General features: G+C 51.1%; 2 protein-coding genes across 2 annotated transcripts; one reads left to right on the top strand and one right to left on the bottom strand.

Moving 5' to 3' along the window:
• Positions 1-1,462: 1,462 nt before the first annotated feature.
• LOC119090372 (vesicular glutamate transporter 1) lies at positions 1,463-4,231 on the bottom strand. Its single transcript, XM_037213172.1, has one exon. The coding sequence runs from the start codon at positions 4,161-4,163 to the stop codon at positions 2,592-2,594; it is 1,572 nt and encodes a 523-aa protein (XP_037069067.1). The 5' UTR covers positions 4,164-4,231; the 3' UTR covers positions 1,463-2,591.
• A 3,950-nt stretch (positions 4,232-8,181) lies between these two features.
• LOC119090253 (vesicular glutamate transporter 3) lies at positions 8,182-9,753 on the top strand. Its single transcript, XM_037213038.1, has one exon. It carries the CDS (start codon positions 8,182-8,184, stop codon positions 9,751-9,753), a length of 1,572 nt encoding a protein of 523 aa, XP_037068933.1.
• The last annotated feature ends 13,105 nt before the right edge of the window (positions 9,754-22,858 follow it).

Here is a 22,858-nt window from a genome sequence, read left to right as displayed (position 1 = left end):
GGCCAGCATACTTTGACGAAAGGCACAGAAACTTCAGTTTAAATTGCCGTGCCATCAAAGATGGTATAACATTTAAGCAGCATACCTGTTAAGTACAGGCGGATCTGGAGTTGGGGAGATACTGGAGGCACGTGCCCCCTCTGACCGGAAAGTAAAGGCGCCCCTCGAGAAGCCGCCTTAGGTTGTTGGACACTTATCTGTGGTGGCCATGGGCGGTGGCACAATTTTTTATTGTGAGGGACGGAGACAGCACTAGTAATGAAAAAGTTAGGTCATTTTCGTACCCCAGAGCTTTTCAGTTTAACGAATCGAACCTCTGGGCGCCTTGTGGCCCAATGTGTGTAAAGTTTATAACATCGTTTATCCGCTCAGCGAATAAGATTTTTATCTGGCGGTGAGAGCAAACACGCTTCTTATGACGAGAGGAAGGATGCTGTAGCCTTGGTAGGTGCACCGCTTTATACGACATAGATGTTTTGTGCCTATGAGGCGGTAAACATCCGGAGACACCTTTTCACCGCTGAGAATGTCCTTTCCACAGAATACCAGTGAAAGCAACATGAAATAAAGAGATTGTCTTCACCTTTCCAGCTTCAGCACCAGTTTGGAGCATTATAGAGGCTGACCAGTCTTTTTATCAGTTGCCTTTTTATCTTACAGGCGTACGGGTGGAATGTAGCGCAAGACGACTGCCTTCAAAACGTGCGAATCGACGTCCTAGAGTATCATCTGACGTCGTTTGTCTTGTCATGGCAGTCGGATTTACACGAAATTATGTAATATGATTTAACCCGCCACCGGCATGGTACATATCGTTGCCATTGGTTGGTGAATTTGCAATACTCACTATGCTTGTGCATCACGCTTTTAGTACATTTTGACTGCTGGGGTATTTACTACTCCTTCAATACAGTCAAAACAAGCCTCCGCATTAGTCACTAGCCATTAGCTGACCACATCGGCAAGACGGCCAGCCACCGGAAACCGGCTAGTTGTAACCGACCCTGGAATGGAGTGTGGTGCTTGATTTTGATGGCATTTAGCAGGCACCTAAGTTTATTTTGCCGTATATTTTACGAAACATTAAGTTTGAAAATGACAGGATTTAACGTGATCTAGAAAAGTGAGCGTTGGATTCCCGTATAAAAAGAACATCTAGTAATCTCAAAATTGACGTCAAAATCCGAGGGCTTTTTTGAAAGGGTCCCAAAGTTCAAGGCCCACAATGTTGATCAACTTTGATCAATAACTTTGATCAACAACAACAATAACAACAACCCCAACTTTGATCCGCCCTTGCATGCATGCGCCTGGTGCACAGATCGTACATGTGCTGGCATTCAAGTCACTTAAGCATATCACGCGCATGGAATAGCATATGCGACCCCACTCCACTGCAGCTGACGCACGAAACAATGTCGGTGGATCGGCATTTCCGTAGGAGTTACGACAGGTATGGTTCCGAGCTGGACATGGAGTTATATTGATGGTCTCAACACTGTTTCATACCAAACGTTCTTCATCACCTGCAAGCAATATTTTCTGACGGCCGCTTGGCAAAGCCTAACGGGTCTATCATGTAACAGCAGTTAAACTCTATCCTGAACGTGCGCACCTCCCGCAGTGAAACAGCCGGCGGCCGAGACTTTAAACGGTTGAAAATGAGCGCTGCTTTATACTTTCAAGCTGACTTGGCGCAAACGCGTTCACTTAACATGAAAAAGGAGAACAGAAACACAATTCGTCGCGCTTCCTTCCGGGAGAGAGAAAAACGGCTTTACAATTATGTTATGCAAAGCACAAACGGCTCAATGCAGAAGCTAGCGTAGCCGTTATAAAGTTCGGCAACTGTCTGCATGCATGTTGTATGCTGCGACCGAAGACATGCATCACCCACTTTGTCACCTTGGTTGGAAATCTCTCCCCGAACGCTCGCGCGCACTTCATAATCAGCCGTCGGACATATGACGTCTGCTGAAATCGAGACATCAGGCCCGTGCGAGACAAGATTCGGCGGCGGTACTCGCTTATCTCGTAGATATGAAACGGCCGATCAGTGTCCAAACAGGTGAAACCTAACAAAACCTACAAAACATCCGTGCAGAGCTACCCGCTGTCCAGGAGAAATGAGCTCATGAGGCCTCTGGGAGCAGGATAGTCCTCGCGAGCTTCAGGCAGGGCTTCGTAAGGTGGCAAACGTTACGGAACCGTGCAACCCACGATTCAGTCGAAATGTCTGTTGCCCTCCCACCACTAACTGAACACGGCACCGTACCGAGTAATACCGCAAATGACGTCAGTATCTGACAGTCCCAGGAGCGCGCCGTACAAACCAGGGAACTATGCAAAAGGTCACTTGCGGTCGTCCCTTTTCTCTACAACTGCCTGTGGTGCCCCAGTTACAACATGCTATTGCATATGCAGCGGCTCACGCTCCATAATTGATGCTGTTGACTGTTTCTCTGGATAACTGCCGGGTCGTCCCTTCCCACAACACGATGCGGTGCAGCGATGCTGTGCGTCCAGTCCCATCAACGTTTGCTGATGCTCTACATAGGACAAGTGTTGCATGCTCCTAAAGACGTTCGCTATCATTGGCCTTGCGTAGAATTTTCACCTTTGTGTTCATCAGGAGGTGCAACGAAACCAGCGTTATCAATGCCAAACGCTTCCTCCGAACTGCTGTTCTTCTTTTCCAGCTCCTTCACCAGCGACCCCTTCTTCGTCACCCCATCCAGAGACCCCTTCTCAAGCCCCTCGAGATTCACAGAACCCCTTCCTCCCACCTTGTTGTCTTCATCCTCGGTATTGTAGTACTTTCTGTTCCACGCCTGCTCCTCAGAGCTGCCGAACACAAAGAAGATGATCGTGTCGAAGACCATGAAGGCGGCGGGCAGCAGGAAGCAGTAGCGCCAGCGGTCCAACGTCTCGTGGCCCTCGGTCAGCGCACCCACCACCAGCGGCGCCAGGAAGCCCGGAATGCTGCCGAAGGTATTGGAGATGCCGTACAACGTACCGGAGTAGTTGGGCGCCATGTCCACCGGCACACTCTGCCAGCCCGTATAGCCGGCGCCGATCAGTCCGATTCCGATGAACAGCAGGACTTCGACGAGGGTTTCGTGCTCGCCGAGGAAGGCGATACAGACCAGCGTTACTGCCACTACTGTCTGTGACACGAACTGCGCCATGCGACGGATGTTGTTGATGCTCATCAGGTTGTTTTTGCGCAGGTAGTCGCTGAAAGCACCGTACGCCATCGCGAAGATGAAGGTGACGAGGAACGGCAGCGAGGTGAAGATGGCGTTGGACGAGATGTCCTTGCCGAGGACGTTGCTGAAGTACTGCGGCAGGTCGTTGAGTAAGGTGTAAAAGCCCCAGTTGTTGCAGAAGTTGGCGACAACCAGCGACCAGACCGGCGGGGACGTCAGCACCTCCTTCCACGGCAGCGGCAGACGACGCGTGGAACGCTCGCTGCCGATCGCCGTCATGATGAAGTCGCGCTCCTCGGCGGTGATGAAAGGGTGCTCCTCTGGCGCGTTGTATACAAGCAGCAGCCAGAAGACGAACCACACGAGCGCAAACGATCCCTGAATGTAGAACACGGCCTCCCAACTGATGGCATTTATGATGGCTGACGCCAGCGGCATGGTGATGGCGGTGCCGATGTTAGACGCGCTGATGGCCAGCGACACGACGGTGCTGCGCTCGTTGGGTGGCGCCCACGCACGCAGCAGGGCGTATCCAGAGGGGAAGCCCACGCCCAGCACAAAGCCCATGCTGATCCGGATGGCCACCAGCGCACGGTAGTCCCAATAGGAGACGGTCGGGATGAGGAAGGTCAAGCAGCCGGCCGTCAGCAGCGACAAGCCGTAGATGTACTTGACGCTGGATATCTCAGCGCAGCGCCCGCCCACCACCTGTGTGCAGATGTAGCCGTAGTAGAAGCTGCCCAGGATCAGGGCGACGATCTTCTCGTCCCAGACGAACGGGCCATCTGTCTGGCTGCCGGCGGCGCCTGAAGAATTGACAGCCGTGTGGTTCACCATGGCCACGATCGCCAGGTTCAGGTTGTTGCGCAGCATGTAGTTGATGACGAAGCCGAAAAACGCCATCGTCACCACCACGTATCGCATGGGGAGCACGCGCAGCAGCACGTTCGTCATGGTGGTACACTAGTTGATGCTGGCTGGGTGATGATTCGATACAACTGAGTGATGTGCTCGAGCTCGGCGGTCCCGGACACGTCCGCCCTCGAGCCAGGCGGCCTCCCCAGTAAGTGCCGGCAGCACTCCCACGGGTGGAGATGCGGTGGAGCGCCAGTGAGATAATGTATCGGACGGGCGATGTAGCCCGATATCTGGCGACTGAGAATCTGGCTGTTCTGAGACTAATCTGACAATCGTGAAGATTAAAAGCAGACGCTGCGCGTAGCGGAGCGGGGATGATACCATTAATACATCTCAGATTCGCACCGACGGCTTGTGACAGCAAGTACATCGGTCTCAAACACCAGTTGCACTGCAGGGTGCCGCTGGTGTGGTGGAAATGAGCACAAACACGCTCGTTTTTACGCAATGTTAAATTTCAACACATGTTTCATACGCCTCCTTTTCGGAGTTTAGAGAAGGCTGGTGGAGGAGCCAAATAGGGAGCGGGGCGACTGGCAGGCTGGATCCATTTCGCCTGTTATCTGTCACCCATGAACAGTCAATCAGGAGTGAGACACTCCCGCTACTCCAGCAACGCAATACACCATACGTTAACACGCGCTCGGGTGGGGGTCAAATTGACCCCCCCCCCGAAGGTTTTTCCAGAATGTTTTCCGAACGGCGCGGCGTAGCCGCGGCAAATTTTGCATAGCTGTAGACATTTTAATAGCGGATCGCTTGGTATGAAAATTTAGATGCACCTTGTAACGTTGCTGACCTAAGGCAGGTCAAAGTCAGACCATGGTTTCGGCAAAGGCAATTTCTAGGGAGTCGTTCAATCTGATTCAACAACGGAGTGTTTGACGAAGCCGTACATCTCTGAAATGCTTTCTTAGTCACCAGAAATATTAAATGAACAAATGACGTTGACCTAAGGTCAGGTATGAAGGTGAAAAACCAACTTGATTTATTACTCTATGGCTTGCTGTATGGGGTAGTTTCTGGTGCTCATTTCGAATTTATTGACCGCAGGGACTGCATTATACATCTTCCATTGACTTCTTAGAGATCGCAACATGTCATTGACCTGAGATGACCCAGGTCAACATTTTGTTTTAGGAACATGCTGCTTAGCGTAATCTTTGTCGCTCACTGAAACGCAAAACTCAGAGCAGTCTTGTATGATTTTGGTCACTATTATCTTCAAAAGGTCAAACAAGGTCACTGATCTCAAATGGGCTTGTGACCTTTTGCTTAGAAACAGCTGCCTAGGTTCTGGGGGCACTTTGGAGACCGTCCTGGAATTTGATTTTGTTTGACCTTATTTGACCTGAAGGTCAGGACCTAGGAAGCTCAAACTTTGACCTACGTGAGTTCACGTACAGGTTAAGAAATCCTATAAATTTGGTGACTCTAGCTTTTTTAGTTCCCGAGATCTCAGGACGGGGGGCAAATTGAACCCCCCCCCCCACACCCGAGCCAAGGGTGTCTAGCCGGTCACCCGGGCGCGTGTTAAAGTGAATGTTCCACACTTAAATGGGGGTTTGAACCGAAGCAGCCATCCTAAACACCTTTCGGTGATGTTCACAATCCTGCGCGTCTTAAGACCTAAGCCGTTCTAGTTTCTGAGTTACACGCCCGCGAACACTGGGAGAGTATTCCGGGAAGAGTATTTCAGTCACCTTGGCATCCATGACGGCATGATAACGCCATTCAAGTCCTGTAATTCCATAAGCCACGCGGCGGCAAGGCCAATGGAAATATAATTGTTGAGGCGTTCATATCTGGCGTTCGTGAGCGCAACTTCCAGATAAAACGGCCGTCAATTGTCTCTCAATCAATCCTGTGCAAAATGCGATGATGTAATCAAACTATAACGCATTGAGGAGTATATCTACTAAACAGAAAATTATGTTGTCTCGGGCGATTTTTCACTTAAAAAGCATACCAATAGTTATTAGTTAGTTTGTTTCCTCATATGGGATGCATGCTTCGGTATCTTCAAATATGAAACATCCCTTTAACAACGAAGGACATAAAGGGCGATTTCATTCACTACCTCCAGGACATGGACATCAACTCAAAAAGGCATAGGAATGAAAACGGAGCAAAGAGGAGTGGACAGAACAGACAAAATGTTATGCATGCATAAAGTCATATCGAAGAAGGCCAACCACCATTTCGCTGCGCAGGTCTCAATAATGATTGCAAGTGTAAAATATAAGACTTATGATGACTGTATCCAAAAATAACATTAGTTGCTAGGACTAATTTGGGCTCAGGAAAAGTGTTTTAACTTGCATGCCTTGGTTGCTCTGCAAAATGGAGCCAATGAAGTATTGAAATGCAATCACATAAATTGCCCAGTGCATCCAGATATAAAAAAACGCTTGAAGCCGTAGATCACATAGCATGGTTGCCTCAAATTCGTCCGTAGAGTGTTAATAATATGTTTTAGCCATCTCTGAATCATTTATATATATATATATATATATATATATATATATATATATATATATATATATATAATGGAGATCACTGTAACTCCTCTAAATCAAATCGAGATTGCGTTTAACACCTATTGGTGTTCTGTTGGAATCCACTTATGCACCTCCTCTTCTCGTGCTGCATGTGAATGACTCCCCCCCCCCCCCCCCCACGTGCCCGCCAAACTCGCGTGTACATGCCAAATCTGCACTCACCCCATTCACAGACGATGTGGTGTTATGATTACTTCAGAAACGTTCTGTAAATTGCAAACTATCTTTTACACAGCTTCCAAATGTGTCCGAATGACTTAAAATGGTAACCTATCTTTAGTAGCCAACAGAACTTACTGTGAACAACGTAGCACTCCTATGGTAATCAAAAGCATTTGATCATGTCCAAAAGGATTGAATCCAGGCCAATCCAGAAACGGTGAAAGCCGTCAACATTCACGTCGATGTACGCCTGCATCGCGGGAACTGGCCGTCCGCGATCTCCCGCCAACGACACAGCCGGTGGTGGCGATATATACACGCATATATGTGTATATATATATATATATATATATATATATATATATTGTACAGCTGGTCGTCGTCGCTTTCTGTAGCCCGCAAGCACACGCACGCCACCGGCGTCGTCGCGTGGATATCAAAGCCGTTGCTGCGCTGTCGCGAACCAAAGGTAAAAAAGCTTTTAGGTAATGTTACATGATCGAGAGCAACTACTGAGAGGACACTGTAAAATAGCCATTGGAATTTACGATAAATGATACTAACAACCCTATCTACAATCAACACTAATTAAGTGGATAATTACCGAAACGGAAAATAACACACATGAAGAATTTGACACACGTGCAAGATATGGCCCAAACGAATTTATATACAAACATGACGCGGCAGGCACAGGTAAGGCAAAAGGAAATTATTAAAACGCTGCCGTGGGTTGGCCGGCACCCCTGAAATGGAGGGCCACGTTTTCAAAGAAACGTTACACACCTCGTTGAGTGCCTTTCATGGGGCGTTAGTGTGGCGATAAAGTGGCCCTACTGGTACCAGGGGACCGAGGCGCGACACGGAGTTCGAGCCCAAGCCCGCCGTGTGGAAGCCGAAGGTGCCAACACTCGGCCATGGCGCCTCGGAATAACCACATTGTTATTGTAACAGCTATCGTGGCCGCAATGGTGGGATACAAAATCGTTGTGGTTTCCTAGGACGCAAGCATATAATTGTGATGCACAGTGAATTAGTGCCAACCTATGTCAGCCAACACTATCTAGCAGAGGTCATGGAATATTAAGCGCCCAAACTTCTTAAAAATGTGTAGTTATTCTACACAAAACATGTCCTAGTCAGATAAGTCGGTGCGATATCGGGCTACACCGCCCGTCCGATGTCCGATACATTATCTCACTGGCGCTCCACCGCATCTCCACCCGTGGGGGTGCTGCCGGCACTTACTGGGGAGGCCGCCTGGCTCGAGGGCGGACGTGTCCTCAGTTGCATCGACCCATCACCCGGCCAGCATCAAATAGTGTACCACCATGACGAACGTGCTGCTGCGCGTGCTCCCCATGCGGTACGTGGTGGTGTCGATAGCGTTTTTCGGCTTCGTCATCAACTACATGCTGCGCAACAACCTGAACCTGGCGATCGTGGCCATGGTGAACCACACGGCTGTCAATTCTTCAGGCGCCGCCGGCAGCCAGACAGATGGCCCGTTCGTCTGGGACGAGAAGATCGTCGCCCTGATCCTGGGCAGCTTCTACTACGGCTACATCTGCACGCAGGTGGTGGGCGGGCGCTGCGCTGAGATATCCAGCGTCAAGTACATCTACGGCTTGTCGCTGCTGACGGCCGGCTGCTTGACCTTCCTCATCCCGACCGTCTCCTATTGGGACTACCGTGCGCTGGTGGCCATCCGGATCAGCATGGGCTTTGTGCTGGGCGTGGGCTTCCCCTCTGGATACGCCCTGCTGCGTGCGTGGGCGCCACCCAACGAGCGCAGCACCGTCGTGTCGCTGGCCATCAGCGCGTCTAACATCGGCACCGCCATCACCATGCCGCTGGCGTCAGCCATCATAAATGCCATCAGTTGGGAGGCCGTGTTCTACATTCAGGGATCGTTTGCGCTCGTGTGGTTCGTCTTCTGGCTGCTGCTCGTCTACAACGGGCCGGAGGAGCACCCTTTCATCACCGCCGAGGAGCGCGACTTCATCATGACGGCGATCGGCAGCGAACGCTCCACGCGTCGTCTGCCGCTGCCGTGGAAGGAGATACTGACGTCCCCGCCGGTCTGGTCGCTGGTTGTCGCCAACTTCTGCAACAACTGGGGCTATTACACCTTACTCAACGACCTGCCGCAGTACTTCAGCAACGTCCTCGGCAAGGACATCTCGTCCAACGCCATCTTCACCTCGCTGCCGTTCCTCGTCACCTTCATCTTTGCGATGGCGTACGGTGCTTTCAGCGACTACCTGCGCAAAAACAACCTGATGAGCATCAACAACATCCGTCGCATGGCGCAGTTCGTGTCACAGACAGTAGTGGCAGTAACGCTGGTCTGCATCGCCTTTCTCGGCGAGCACGAAACCCTCGTCGAGGTCCTGCTGTTCATCGGAATCGGACTGATCGGCGCCGGCTACACGGGCTGGCAAAGTGTGCCGGTGGACATGGCGCCCAACTACTCTGGCACGCTGGTCGGCATCTCCAATACCTTCGGCAGCATTCCGGGCTTCCTGGCGCCGCTGGTGGTGGGTGCGCTGACCGAGGGCCACGAGACGTTGGACCGCTGGCGCTACTGCTTCCTGCTACCCGCCGCCTTCATGGTCTTCGACACGATCATCTTCTTCGTGTTCGGCAGCTCAGAGGAGCAGGCGTGGAACAGAAAGTATTACAATACCGAGGATGAAGACAACAAGGCGGGAGGAAGGGATTCTGTGAATCTCGAGGGACTCGAGAAGGGGTCTCTGGATGGGGTGACGAAGAAGGGGTCGCTGGTGAAGGAGCTGGAAAAGAAGAACAGCAGTTCGGAGGAAGCGTTTGGCATTGATAACGCCGGTTTCGTTTCACCCCCTAATGAACACAAGGGTGAAAATTCTGCGCAAGGCCAATGATAGCGAACGTCTTTAGGAGCATACAACACTTGTCCTATATGGAGAACCATCAAGCGTTGGTGGGACTGGACGTACAGCATCGCCGTACCGCACTGTGCTGTGCGAATGCAGCGGCCCATCCGGAGTGAGCTAGGAACGGCCGACAGCATCAATCACGGAAGTCGAAACACCACGCATGCAATACTGCGTTGCAACTGGAACATCACGCTTGAACGCGGACAGAAAGCATTATCCGCAAGTGACCCTTTACAATGATGTATCAGCTTGTTTGCAGGGTCCCTCGGCACATGACAGCTATTAAGCCAATTTGCGACGATGCTGGGCGCGGCGCTCCACGCAGTTAGCGTGGACCGAGTAATAAGCATTGTTTCGAGCGGGTCATCGTCTTGGCCGCCGATCGCTGTTGACGATGTGTTGGTGGCTGAGTTCTGCGCAGTGGGCACTCTCCAGCGGTGCACCATGATCCAGAATCACTGGAGATGTGCAGTCCCAGTTTCGTGCAGCTGAAACCGCTGCACATTGTGTGCATTAAAGCGGCCAATGAGCGAAGGGCGCGTCACGTCACGACCAATGAGCGAAGGGCGCGTCACGTCACGTGTTGCAACGTCAGGCGATGTTGCGCAACGTCTGCAAGCGGCTGAAGCTTGGCTTGAAGCTGACGAAGGCCACCTTGCTGACCGACGGTCCACAGGCTGACATGTTCTTGATATCCGTGGCGGCAACCCGGCTCAAGTAGTCTGAGGGTTTGCTCAGGTTGCCGCAGTTCAGACCATCTTGGGGTTGTCTCCGCCTCGTCCTGCTCCCAAGGAACCTGACGTCCCGATGTCGGTGGAGGTCACGTGCCTGATGATGTCGTGGCCAGCGTGGGTAATCGGGTCAGGATTTCTAATCGGGACGGCTGCTAGACCCACGCTTGACCCACGGTCACAGCATGCTCCCTGTGTGGCAAGGGACGAAGGATGAAGCGGTGATAAGCAAAGCAGGGTGGATAGAGGACGGGAAGAGACTACGTCAGCATTTGCCGAGCGTGGGTATACCGGCTACAACACCTGCACTGCGCCATTTCATGTCCTTTGCCTAGCATTAACATAAAGTCACGCTCCGGTCGTCACGTGTGGTCGTTTTTCCATCTCCCAGAAGGGAGTGCGAAGACTTTTAATGCTCTATGCTTTTTATATCGCTTTCGTGTTATGACGTTTTTGTGTGTAGCCAGATCAGTAAGAATAATGACAGGTGACCACTTTAATCGTTGAAAGTTTGGGCTTCGGTTGGCTTCCATGGCTTCCCGACGCCATGGCTTGGCATGGAAGCAAGGCTTCCGGACGCCATGGCTTGGCATGGAACCATGGCTTTCGCAGCGCAGTTACAAAAGTGTTCAACAACTGTAACATGGCAGACCTGTACGACTTTGCCAAATGACTAGCAGAATATAATGCTTGTACGTCATGCCATTTTGTAGTCAACGGCGTTTCAGCTCTAAGAATAAACGTTCATTGCCCAACTCACAGAAAAATAACTCATGGCAGTTTTTGGCAATTACAGCACCGGGATTGGGCGGCGTGTCACAGTGACCTTGACTAACCTCTGACCTGTCCGACCGGCGGTCAGGGAAGCGGTTTTCACCAGCAGCCAGTTATCTGCGGAAGGTGCTATTGGGCCTGCACATGAGTTGCCTGTCCAAGGACGTGGCCGTCAAAGGCCAAGATAATGAACTGGGCCTGTTATGTCAGCCATAGTAGGACAGTCAGCAAAAATTACAGATGCGAAATTCTGAAATGCATAACAATGTCAAACGTCCGTGTTTAAGGTTTGATCTTTTTGGTATCATCGCGGTGCATCGCTAACAGCGTTCTTGAGTTTGATTGACTTAGAAGAGCTTGTTCAGATCTGGCTAATCACCGATTTCTGATCAGATCAGCCTGTTATGATCTGGCTAGTCACCGATCCTGGATCGGATCAGTCTGCTATGATCTGGCTAGTCACCGATCTCTGACCAGGTCAGTCTGTTATGATCTGGCTAGTCACCGATCCCTGATCAGATCAGTCTGTTATGATGTGGCTAGCCACCGATTCATGATCAGGTCAGTCTGTTATGAAAATGAAAGTAAACACTTAGACGTCGTGGCACGTTTCATACCGCTATATTTTGTTTCGGCAGCAGGCACGGCACGTATTGACTTTCTTGCTAAATGTACATAGAACTTAAAATATGTTAATATTCCGTTACATCTGCAACAGTCCATGGCTCCCTCACAAAACGGAAGAGAACGGCTCGTGATTCATCCCGACACGCCGTTCAAAACCTTCCCTGGAGTCGTGTCTGCATGACGTGTAATTCAAATTCTGACAGGTGTCACGGGAATATGAATTTGAGAAAAAAATCATGAAGTTTTGCGGCTGCTAGTTCTGACAGTTTGAAGTGCAGTTGCAAAACAAGCACAGAGGGCAAGTCGGCCTCACAGCTGGGTTCAAGAGAGCGGCGTGCCGGTCGGGGCACCACTCTGTGGAGTGTAGCGCGACAGCATAGTGATCATATCAGCATCGAGCGGCCGCGGCTGCAGGCTGCACTCGCACCCATGTGGGCTTCCGGCGGCTGCCTCGGAGGCAGTTGCACCATTTTGCGTTTGAATTGTTTTTTTCGTCGTCCGGGCGTCTAAAAAAACAGCATACGATTTCGACTCTCTTCAAAGGCTACAGGACTGCTTTAAATTCTGCACCTTCCGACTGATCAGCTCCGTCCTGACTTCTGAGCAGAACAAGCTCCGTCTGAGCACACCGCTGGCAAACGCTCCTATCGCGTCTTTCTGGCGGCCCGAGAAGTCGACTGGGGGGAGGGGGAGGGGCGCAGCCGCCCGCGCCTGACGTCACGTGTCATGAGCCGCATCTCCGGTCCCTGATGGCGTTCTGCGTGCCCCTGTTTGGCAGACGAGCAGTCGAGTCTTTGTAGCCTCGCTGGATGAGAATAGAAGTTGGGTTTGTTGTGGCATCGCTGGATGAGAATAGAAGTCGGGTCTATTGTGGCCTCGCTGGATGAGGACGGAAGTCGGGTCTGTTGCGGCCTCGCTGGATGAGGACGGAAGTCGTGTCTGTTGTGGTCTCGATGGATGAGAATAGAAGTCGGGTCTGTTGTGGCTTCGCTGGATGAGGACGGGAGTCGGGTCTGTTGTGGCCTCGCTGGATGACGACAGGAGTCGGGTTTGTTGTGGCCTCGCTGGATGAGGATATCATCGATCGTCGATCTTGTGCTCCTCGCACAGGACGTCGGTGCGCTCAAAGTGCGGTCGTTCGATTTCTGATCGAGTTTAGACATGACGACCCACAATGAAACCCTAGTGCCATCACGGAGCATGGTCTAAAAATAGCCAACTATGAACCTATAGAAGGAATTATCACAACTCCTAAAAATACATCTGAACGGGCCAAGCGTTCGTCTCATCCCTAGACCGTGACATCTGCAAACACCATCCTTCATTTGGTGGCTTCCTGTGGCATGGAGTGTGTCAATGTGCCATGCACGATGTCTGTGGCCATTCCTCCGCCGGCTGCCATTCAGCCCAGCACGTCTGCATCTATAGATAAAGCATCTAACTCCGTAGAGTTAGATCAGGTGCCGCGAGCGCCAATGGCGCGAGCTCATTCACCAAGCGCGGGTTTTACTTACATCAATTTACGGATTGACCCACCTGTGCTTGACTCTGGACAAGGACGTAGCCATAGGGGCGAAGTCGTGACCCCCCCCCCCCCTTGTAGAGGCGGAGGTTCCTTGGCCTCCCCTGACAGGCACCTGAACGGTGCTTAATTCCGTGTCTTGCGCATACGTCTCTTGAGAAATCGAGTGCGACTAGCATGATTCTGAACAGTATGCAAGGTTTACAGAAACCTTTGGTTTCTGTAAAAAGGTTTTGACCGCCTAGATCTGCGAAGGGGCCTTTGGTGGTCTAAAATGAGATCCCTGTGTGAAAAGAGTGAGGTATATCCTATCCGAAAAACGAATTTGAGGCCCTTCAGCGGAACCGTGGACTCAACAGGCTGCGGGGCCCTTCTGACAAACTCATCCCTCACACCTGGCGAAACCTTGGCAATGTAACTGAGTATGTCTGATATGTAGCTATTTTGGTAAAATAAGTATTCTGCAGCAAAAACTAGAGCTCATAGTATGACAGTTAATCTATTCCTGACAGGTTACTGCTTTGCGTTTGTACGTTTGGAGAACATGTTATTTGTAACTAAAACGTCTCCCGTCTAAATCCACACCGCTAATGGCGAGTACTTCGGTGGTTCACAGGGACGGCCTGCCTTAAAAAAGAACCATACCATAAGTTCAGTGACCATAAGTTCATAAGTTCAGTGACCCACCCCGAGGGCATAGCCCCGCTCTGGGCCGCCAGAGCAGCCCTCTGTCCACCTGGCCCGATAAATCGGGGCAAGTCCTCTGCATGTGTACGTGCTACGACAGGCATCCTAACAGCGAGCACGCGGTCAAAACTCACGCGGGGTGCCCACAATAAGAACCCTCTGACGTGTGAAGCATACAACGAGTTTATATGTCCGTGCAACCAACCCAGCGGTGACCCGGGATAGGGTACATACCAACAAGGTAAAAGACTTTTCTCCTCGGTGCCGGTACACTCAGCATGCCAGTGGCGTCTCCGATAACAAACCGCTAACGCGACCTGGCTGATACGGGCTACCACGCACTTGAGCCCGACGAGGGGCACTTGAGGTCGGCATGCACGATGACTGGGCCACACGGTGGTCGCCGAGGTGGGGAGTGAGCGGTACAAAGCCCCACGGGGCATGGAGGTGCGGCTCGGTGGCCTCGTTCTGCTCGTCGAGTGCGAGTGACGTCAGCAGTTAAAACATGACTTGATAAAAACATGAGTCCGGGGCTATCGAGCAGCCAAATCGGCAAACAGGCGAGCCAATAAACAGCTCAGGTCATCGATGCATCCACCCCTGGGTTCAAGGTCAAGTTCGGCTCATGACGGCGCTTGTAAGCAACGGTCAGCTGAAGATGAGACAGGCCGCTCTGCCTTCATATGCCATCGGTTGTTCGGAACCCTGGCATGTGGGTGCTGCTCATCTGGCATGGATGAGTGCGCAGGGCAGTAGGTGGGACGAAATAAGTGATATTCTATCGCATGCTTTTCTTCACACGCAAAAATGATCAACACTCTATATCATTGCCGGTTTAGGTTCTCACCCGCATGTAGTTTTGCTTATTAGTCATCAACCGGTACCGGTGGAAAATGATTCACATGGTAAAGTTGGGCAAGCTTGCGCATTACCTTAAAAATACATCTTATCTCGAAAGAATGGTGGCGGAGGTGAGTTTACATCCCCACCGAGCAAGGGGGGCGATACCAGAGGGGTGAGGTTGGGGGGGGGGGGCGAAGAGGCGTCCAGCCCTTACCATTTGCCAAGAGGGCAAATACATATTTTTGTAGCCTTTCAGAGTTTCAGAAGACACTATTATCCCAACAAGAGGCCACGGACGACCGACGCAGGGCATGCCATCAAATTGGTCGACAAAAGACTCTAGACGATCCCAGAGGAAGACCCCAGAGGAGGCTCCGCCATATATCTGATAGGCCCTCTTTGGATCATAGGCCATGTGTATGCATAGGAGGCCCTATGAACAACGGCATTAAGCCCCACAAACCCAAAAGGAGGCCCGATTGGAAGGATCAGAAGGTCCACCGGCCCAAGATGATGCTTGAGGACGTACATAAATTACGTTGCGCAACTTTGGCCAAGTTGAGGTCCCTGCTCTCTGCTGGTCAGGCATTGGTCACCTTCGGCAAACCCCCTTCCCCTGTATGCGCTGTTATGTCGTTAACAAATTTTTGGATATAATTTGATTTGACTATGCCAGCTATGATATTAGCTCTATCAGCTCTAGTTTCTGCTTTAACTTTGATCATTGTAATTAATGGGTGACTTTTTTGTTCAGCTGTATGTGCAGGACATTTAAAAAAGGTTTGGGATAGACGAGTCTCACGATTACTCTGTCTACAGGCTGTGTGAAACTTGGTGGCGCTCGTGCTGGTGACTGGACTTCCTGCTATGCTGTTTTTCTTTTTTACTACGATAACGTATTACCATGCCGACTGGCAATGTCCGAAATCAGCTATTACCTATACATAAGCATTGCTGGCGGCGGCACAAGCTATTCGAAGGTAAAATACATTGCTGCAGAATTCGTGCTTAGTTTTTTTGTGGGAAGCTGTTGCTACAAATACATCGTTAATCCGACGTAAGATGCCTGCATCAGCCATGAACGGGCTTTAGTGCCCCCCCCCCCCCCCTCTGACAGGAGCCCCGCTCGAGCGCTCGTGCACACCGAGGAAGGGGGTGCGCCCCGCTGAGTCTCAGTGACGGAGGACCCCCATCTGCATGCAGCCATGCCCCACCAACCTCCAATCTCCTTCGCCGTGTTTCGCGCCGTCCAGCGACATATCGTGCGAGCAAACAGGCCGGTGAAGGCCACGGGTCTGTCGACGCCGGTTGTGCATTCATTTACGTGAGCACCCCACCCTGAAATGGTCAAGGGTGACCAAACAGGCCCTAATCTCAACGAAACCAGAATCCTCTCACAGAAGGCGGGGTGCATATGTCGGTTCCACGGGCAATGCGCACATGTAGTCGTCCTCTTTTAAACAAATCTGCGCTCCCGATATTCATCAGCCTTGTATTCCGCTCAACATTTAAAAATGTACTTACCTGCTGGCACTTTATTTTCTCTGGGATGTTGATATAAACCGTAAGCTATGCGTTCGCAGCTGACGATATGCCAGAGCTGACCACACCGACGCCTCACGCATCGGACGGGCGCAGCCTCCGGTCTGAACCACGTGAGCCGTGAGCCCACAGCTCTGAACCACGTGAGCCATGAGCCCACAGCTCTGAACCACGTGAGCCATGAACCCACAGTTCTGAACCCCATGAGCCATGAGCCCACAATTCTGAACCACATGAGCCCACAATTCTGAACCACGCGTGGCTCACGCACGGTTGGTCACCCGTATTCGGCCAGCGGGCAAGACAACCGTTTTTCAACCATTCAACTGCTTGCTGTATTACAACTGGAGTACCGGTGCTATTTCAGACCTCAGAAACCGAGACAGTCACAGTTATATCCGTTGCTCTGAGGGATGTTTCAGCTGCTGTAACCGATCTGCACGCCTGAACGGTTTTTGCAAGCAGCTCGCGACATCCTATCTTGTTGGTAGCAAGCAGACTTAAGTTCGACTAGAGCTGAATCGGGAGTCGGCTCACCAGCCAACCATTTTGGCGTGAGCCACAAGCTGTGTGGGCTCGTTATAAAAATGCCGCTTTGAGCCATGAGCTGAATCACAGGCTTCGAAAATTGCATGAACTGAATCGTGAGCCGATCATTTCTAGCAATGTTGTGTCAGCGAGTCGCATGGTTCACGTTAAAATTAACAGCGTGCAGTATTAACCAATAAACCTCTTGTAAAATGGCACAAGTCTATTATTGTAAACCATATGTAGCAAGCGCAATATTGTTGCTTCTGATCTAAAAGTTTAACAAATCTGAGCTAGAAACCAAAGGATATTTCAAATGGTACAGGCATGCTACATTCTTATATCCTATACTAAAATCAGTCGAAGGTTGTCTGCTACTTATTGAATCCAAGGGCTGGTCACAAGGGCGGCGCCACCAACTCTAATTGGGGGGGGGGGGGGGGCGAGGTCGTAAAACTATCACAACGCTCGAATAAATGATGGGTGAGAAATGAAGCATTTAGGGACCGACTTCTTCTAAAAGTTAATTGGCATACAAAGTCCTTGCATGCCTTGCGCTGCACCATTCTAGAGGATGGGGCGCGGAAAACCGAGGAGCAACGCAGGGGCTGAGACCCGCAACTATCTGAAAATTTAGCATTGGCCCTGTGGGCGTTGACTGGAGAGAAATAATTCAAATCCCTTTCCCCTCTCAACTCGGAAGGTCGTCGCTTACTCCAAGCCGGTGGAAATACCTTTTCACGTTATATCGTAGCTTCTTCTCAGCACAGAGTATGTGCTCATCTAGGCCAGTTGACCATAGCAGTGTATACGCATGGTTTGCTCTGTGGCAAAAGCTTTGCGAGGTGCTATTTGGCTCGGGTATTTGATCCCGCAGCTATTGCTTGCCGCCCGATTCAAAACGGTTTTTACTTGCTGATGGAAAATGTTAGAAGAGAGTAAATTTTGCCATTCATTCCAGTAGCAATAGAAGTGTCGCAACGGGATGCTGCTTGCGGATCACAGAGTTCACATACTCGCTCCAGGCCAGCACCACTACCGTTCATGGTACGGCGCTAAGCACAGGCAAACGTTCTCTCACGCGACACGCTTGTACTCGGAAAAGCGACTGCGGCATGAGATGGATTCATTCGACCCAGGCATAAGCGATGCTCGTAACTCACTGGTGCTGCGTTGATCCCCCCTCCGCACCATCATCAAGCAAAGCAAGTTCTCAGCCGCTGTCGCACACTGTACCTGCGTCCAGCTGTGGTTGAACTGGTGGGCGCGGCCTTGAGAAGAAGCAGAAGTTTAACGACTTAATGGTTGAGTGTCCGCATGATGCATCCCACATTGCAAAGGACGGACAGAGGGACATATTTGCCACCTCGGTAAGTGGCAATGGGACGGTTGCTCCCTTGCCTCTCCGGTGGCGCTGCTCTTGGACGCCCCCATAAGGTTGGTGTGCACAGCTCCTACACCACCAGGAATAACATTGTTGAGAGATTTACAATGGGAAAGAAACGGATGAAAGAAAGTCTCTTCAGAAATCATGAGCAGCATGTTACAATGTAATGAACTTAAAAAAACAGCTGTCGAGTGGTATGCTTTCATGTGTAGAGCTGGTTTTTAACCCACGCCCGACTGGAGCGAGTGGAAAACATTTGTGACCCCTAAAATATATCTCAGAGCACCGCGTATTTAAAACGCGACAATGCCCGCGCAATTTTCAATGCGATTTCCTCAGACACGAAGCCAACATCTTCCTCACGAGGCCAAACGCCAAAAATCATCCGTAGTCCTGCGAATTTGGGCCAAATTCCTGCGAAATCGCCCAGTACCTAGTGTAAGCATCTTCCGCTCAGTAGGCCGCGTTCCCCTTTGACGCATATTCGGTCCGTCCTTATATTTTCCTATTTTTTTGTTTGTTGTATATTGAAGTCCGGTTCAAGCAATCTTACTCCGGAAACGATTGCTTTTTACTTCATTTGTCTACCTAGGTCATTGTAAATGAATTTCAGATTATAATCGTCACCTGCATAAACAATTTATAAGATGATATGTTTGGTTTTTGACCTCAGACTGACCTCTGCCACTGCCACTGACCTGCTTGGAAATTGCGAGTTTTCCCCGTGTACAAAACAAGTACAAAAACAGTGATAAAACTTTGCGTCGCACCGCTCTAAACTTTTTTGACTAAACCCAGAAAGCATTGATGAACATGAACCTCCGTCCCTCGGCAAGTCAGGCTCAGACCCTGCTTTAATGTCAGTTCGAAACTGTATCATACCAAAATTGTTGCAAATGCGATTATTCAAAGATACAATGATAGTGTATTTCAGCATAGTTTTAACAGCATATTCACCAAAACTGTGCCTTAATTTCCACGAGTGTGGCAATGGGTAAAGGCAACACCACATAACGATGTCATCATGCAAGGCACCTGCGTGCAAAATGTTTCAAAGCGAGCAATGAACATACATCCATCAAATGTACAGGACAATGTCGACTTGACACACAGCAACGAACGTCCTTCCACTTTGGGAAGGAAACGGGATGACGACCGTTTGGATTATCTCTTTCCAGCTAACGCCCACGGAACCAATATTAAGTTTTCATAAAGTTGTGGTTCTCAGCTCCAGCCCCATCCTGGTCCCTGCGCCTCCATGCCTTACGTTGGCGCAGCGCAAGGCACATTAATTTTCATAGCAGTAGGCATTTGCAAGAACACCAGCCCTTCAACGCACGATTTTGCACCCATTTCCATTCAAGTGCTGATGTCATGGTTTTACAGCCTCGTCCCACTAGCAAAGATTGGTGGCACTGGCCCTGGTTGCCACGCACTTGCTTGCTCTGAGTGCACTGCGGACGTGAGCCTGTTGATGCGGAAGACCATGGAAGCCTGTCAAGTGCAGCATCAGCTCGAGACGTTATCGAACTTTGGAACCTGCGCGGGGTAGCTGATTGCTGTCAACCGATAACAAAAATGTTCCTCCACGCGTCCGGACCACCCGGGCACGTGAACAGCTCAGCACCTCTTTGACCTTCAGCACCTCTCTGAGTGCAGGTCACGCCCCTGCGTCGGGTGCAGGTCACGGAGCAGCTGTAGCAGATGCCTACGCGACAACCTCGTGCCCACATCCCAATGACGAGTGCTGCAGGGCCTCCCGTGAGCTCGGCAGGCTCAGGCGGGCTGTTTGTCCCGGCTAGTGCTCTGACATCCCCTTCTTTCGGTAACCACGAGCCCGCAGACCAGTAAACGCGTCGGCTCGAGTCCAGCGCCCACCATTACACCATTATAACAAGCCCGCAGACCAGTAAACGCGTCGGCTCGAGTCCAGCGCCCACCATTACACCATTATAACAATTAGGGTGGGCCCGGAGCGGGAAACCAATCCTGGCTGAAACATGAGTTCCCACCTGAGTGAATTTAAAATCCACCGGGGGGGAGGGGGAGGGGGGATTTGATGAGAAAGGCCTTATGATCATGTGCCTTGATGCATCACGTCAAATGATGACTTTGATGGTGGGGGCATAATAATGATTTCGAACAAGCTTCAACAGCCCTGAGAGATGCAAATTGCGATGAATATGAATGATATTTAACACAAGTCTCAAGTGATGCATTTTTCACAGCCAAGAAACCATTAGTGCTACGGAACATCGTGATTCAAGGAAAAAGCCTGCCAACCGCCACCAAAACTACGTTCTTAGGTGTAACAATATCAAGTGACATGTCATAGGAAGCGCAGGCGGATGAGATCAAATCAAAGATCGTGATCAAAGCATCGAACGCTCTATACCTGCTCTACGTCATAAAGAAGCTCCAGCCGCCATAGGAGCAGCTTGTTCGGGTCTATATTACGTACATTCGACCATTGCTAGAATATTGTGCGCCGGTTTTTCATGTGGAACTCACTGTTAAGCGTGCGCAACATCTGAAGGAAGTGTAGAGGAGAGCCTTAAGATCATCGTCGGCCGTACCGAGAAATACTCGCACATCTTGCGACGCTTGAACATGGAAACCCTCGCTGACAGAAGAGAAAAACAACTATGCTTAAAGCTAGGAAAACAAATGCAAGCGTCTCTCATGCACAGAGATCTACTCCCAAAGCAGCGAGTGACGATCTCCGGCAGAAATATCCGGAGTGCGCGCACACCCCAAACATTTTGCTGTGGTATGCGACTACGAACATATGCATATCAAATTTACAGGTACTCAACATATCAAGCAGTCCGCAATATACCGCCAAGCCTCTCCTCTCTCTCTCCTTTCTCTCTTCCTCTCTCTTCTATTCCCTCCTCTCTCTCTTCTCTCTCTCTTCTCTCTCTTCTCCTCTCTCTCTCTCTCCTCTATCCTCTCTCTCTCCTCTCGTCTTCCTCGATCCTCTCTCCTCTATCTCTCTCTCCTCTCTCTCTCTCTCTCTCTCTCTCTCTCTCTCTCTCTCTCTCTCTCTCTCTCTCTCTCTCTCTCTCTCTCTCTTTCTCTCTCGCTCTCTCTTTCTCTCCCTCTCTCCCCTCTCCCTCTCTCATACACGCATTTCACTCACGTTGTCGGCTTGTTTGATTCGACGGAGAAAATGTCCTTACGATTAGATAACAGGAGCTTAAGTTTGATTTGACTTCAATCATGCCGCAAGTTCAGTGCACCCTTTTAGTTATCGGTAAGTGCTAGTCCTTAAAACCACACTGACTGAAGTGTGCCACTGACTGACCTGTGTTTGCAAATCACATGTGTCAGTAAGCACGCTGCAGCACGCTGCTCATCGCACTCCCAGGCTCAGACTCTCAGTACGTGGGCACTGGAACATTGGAGGACACTTTTCAGCACACCGCCAGACTCAGCCCGCCGTCTTACTCACTATTTCAAGGCCACTGAACTCCTGCCGAGAGATCATCATCGCGAGCTAAAAGGCATATCTATCCAGCGGCCACGTCTGTGGTAGTCACCACCTGAACCCCGTATACATACAACCATGCAGGTGCCGACACTGCGGCCAGTGGAGCTTGGGCTGAGTGACGTCGGGATATCAGCGGGTTATGGCTGGGCAGAGCGGAAGCAGCGATGCCGCGGGCAGGGAAAGAGTGGCGATAGAGTGGAATGGAGTGATGCCAGGGAGTGTGGTGTCAATCATAGTGGTGCCGGAGAGTGGTGCAGGGGTAGAGTGATGCCCGGGAAAGCGATGCCGGGGAGAATAATGCCGGGGAGAGTGATGCCGGGGAGACTAATGCCGGGGAAAGTGATACCGGATAGAGTGATGCCGGGTTGAGTGATGCCGCGGAGAGTAATACCGGGGAGAGTGACGCCGGGGAGAGTGATGCCGAGGAGAGTGATGCCGAGGAGAGTGATGCCGGGGAGAGTGATGCCGGGGAGAGTGATGCCGGGGAGAGTAATACCGGGGAGAGTGACGCCGGGGAGAGTGATGCCGAGGAGAGTGATGCCGAGGAGAGTGATGCCGGGGAGAGTAAATGCCGAGGAGAGTGATGCCGGGGAGAGTAAATGCCGGCGAGAGTGATGCCGGGGAGAGTAATACCGGGGAGAGTGACGCCGGGGAGAGTGATGCCGAGGAGAGTGATGCCGAGGAGAGTGATGCCGAGGAGAGTAAATGCAGGGGAGAGTAAATGCCGGGGAGAGTGATGCAGGGAGAGCGGTACCGCGGAAAGTGGCTCCGAAGAGAGGGGAGTGACGCCGAGGAGAGTAGCTCGTGGTGAGACCGGTGCCGGGAGGAGCTCGCGCTGGGGCAGGTGGCAGCGGCACCCCGGCGAATGCGTGGCACCACACCACGGTGTGTTGCCATTACCTCGCCACAGTGCCACAGCCCGGGTCAATGCGGCGCCGACACCGGAGCCGCCGTCT

This window comes from Pollicipes pollicipes, unplaced genomic scaffold (genome assembly GCF_011947565.3).
Source record: "Pollicipes pollicipes isolate AB1234 unplaced genomic scaffold, Ppol_2.1 Scaffold_3087;HRSCAF=3621_pilon_pilon_pilon, whole genome shotgun sequence".
NCBI lineage: Eukaryota > Metazoa > Arthropoda > Thecostraca > Pollicipedomorpha > Pollicipedidae > Pollicipes > Pollicipes pollicipes.
Note: the sequence above shows the minus strand (reverse complement) of the source record. Positions and strands in the feature narration are given on the sequence as shown.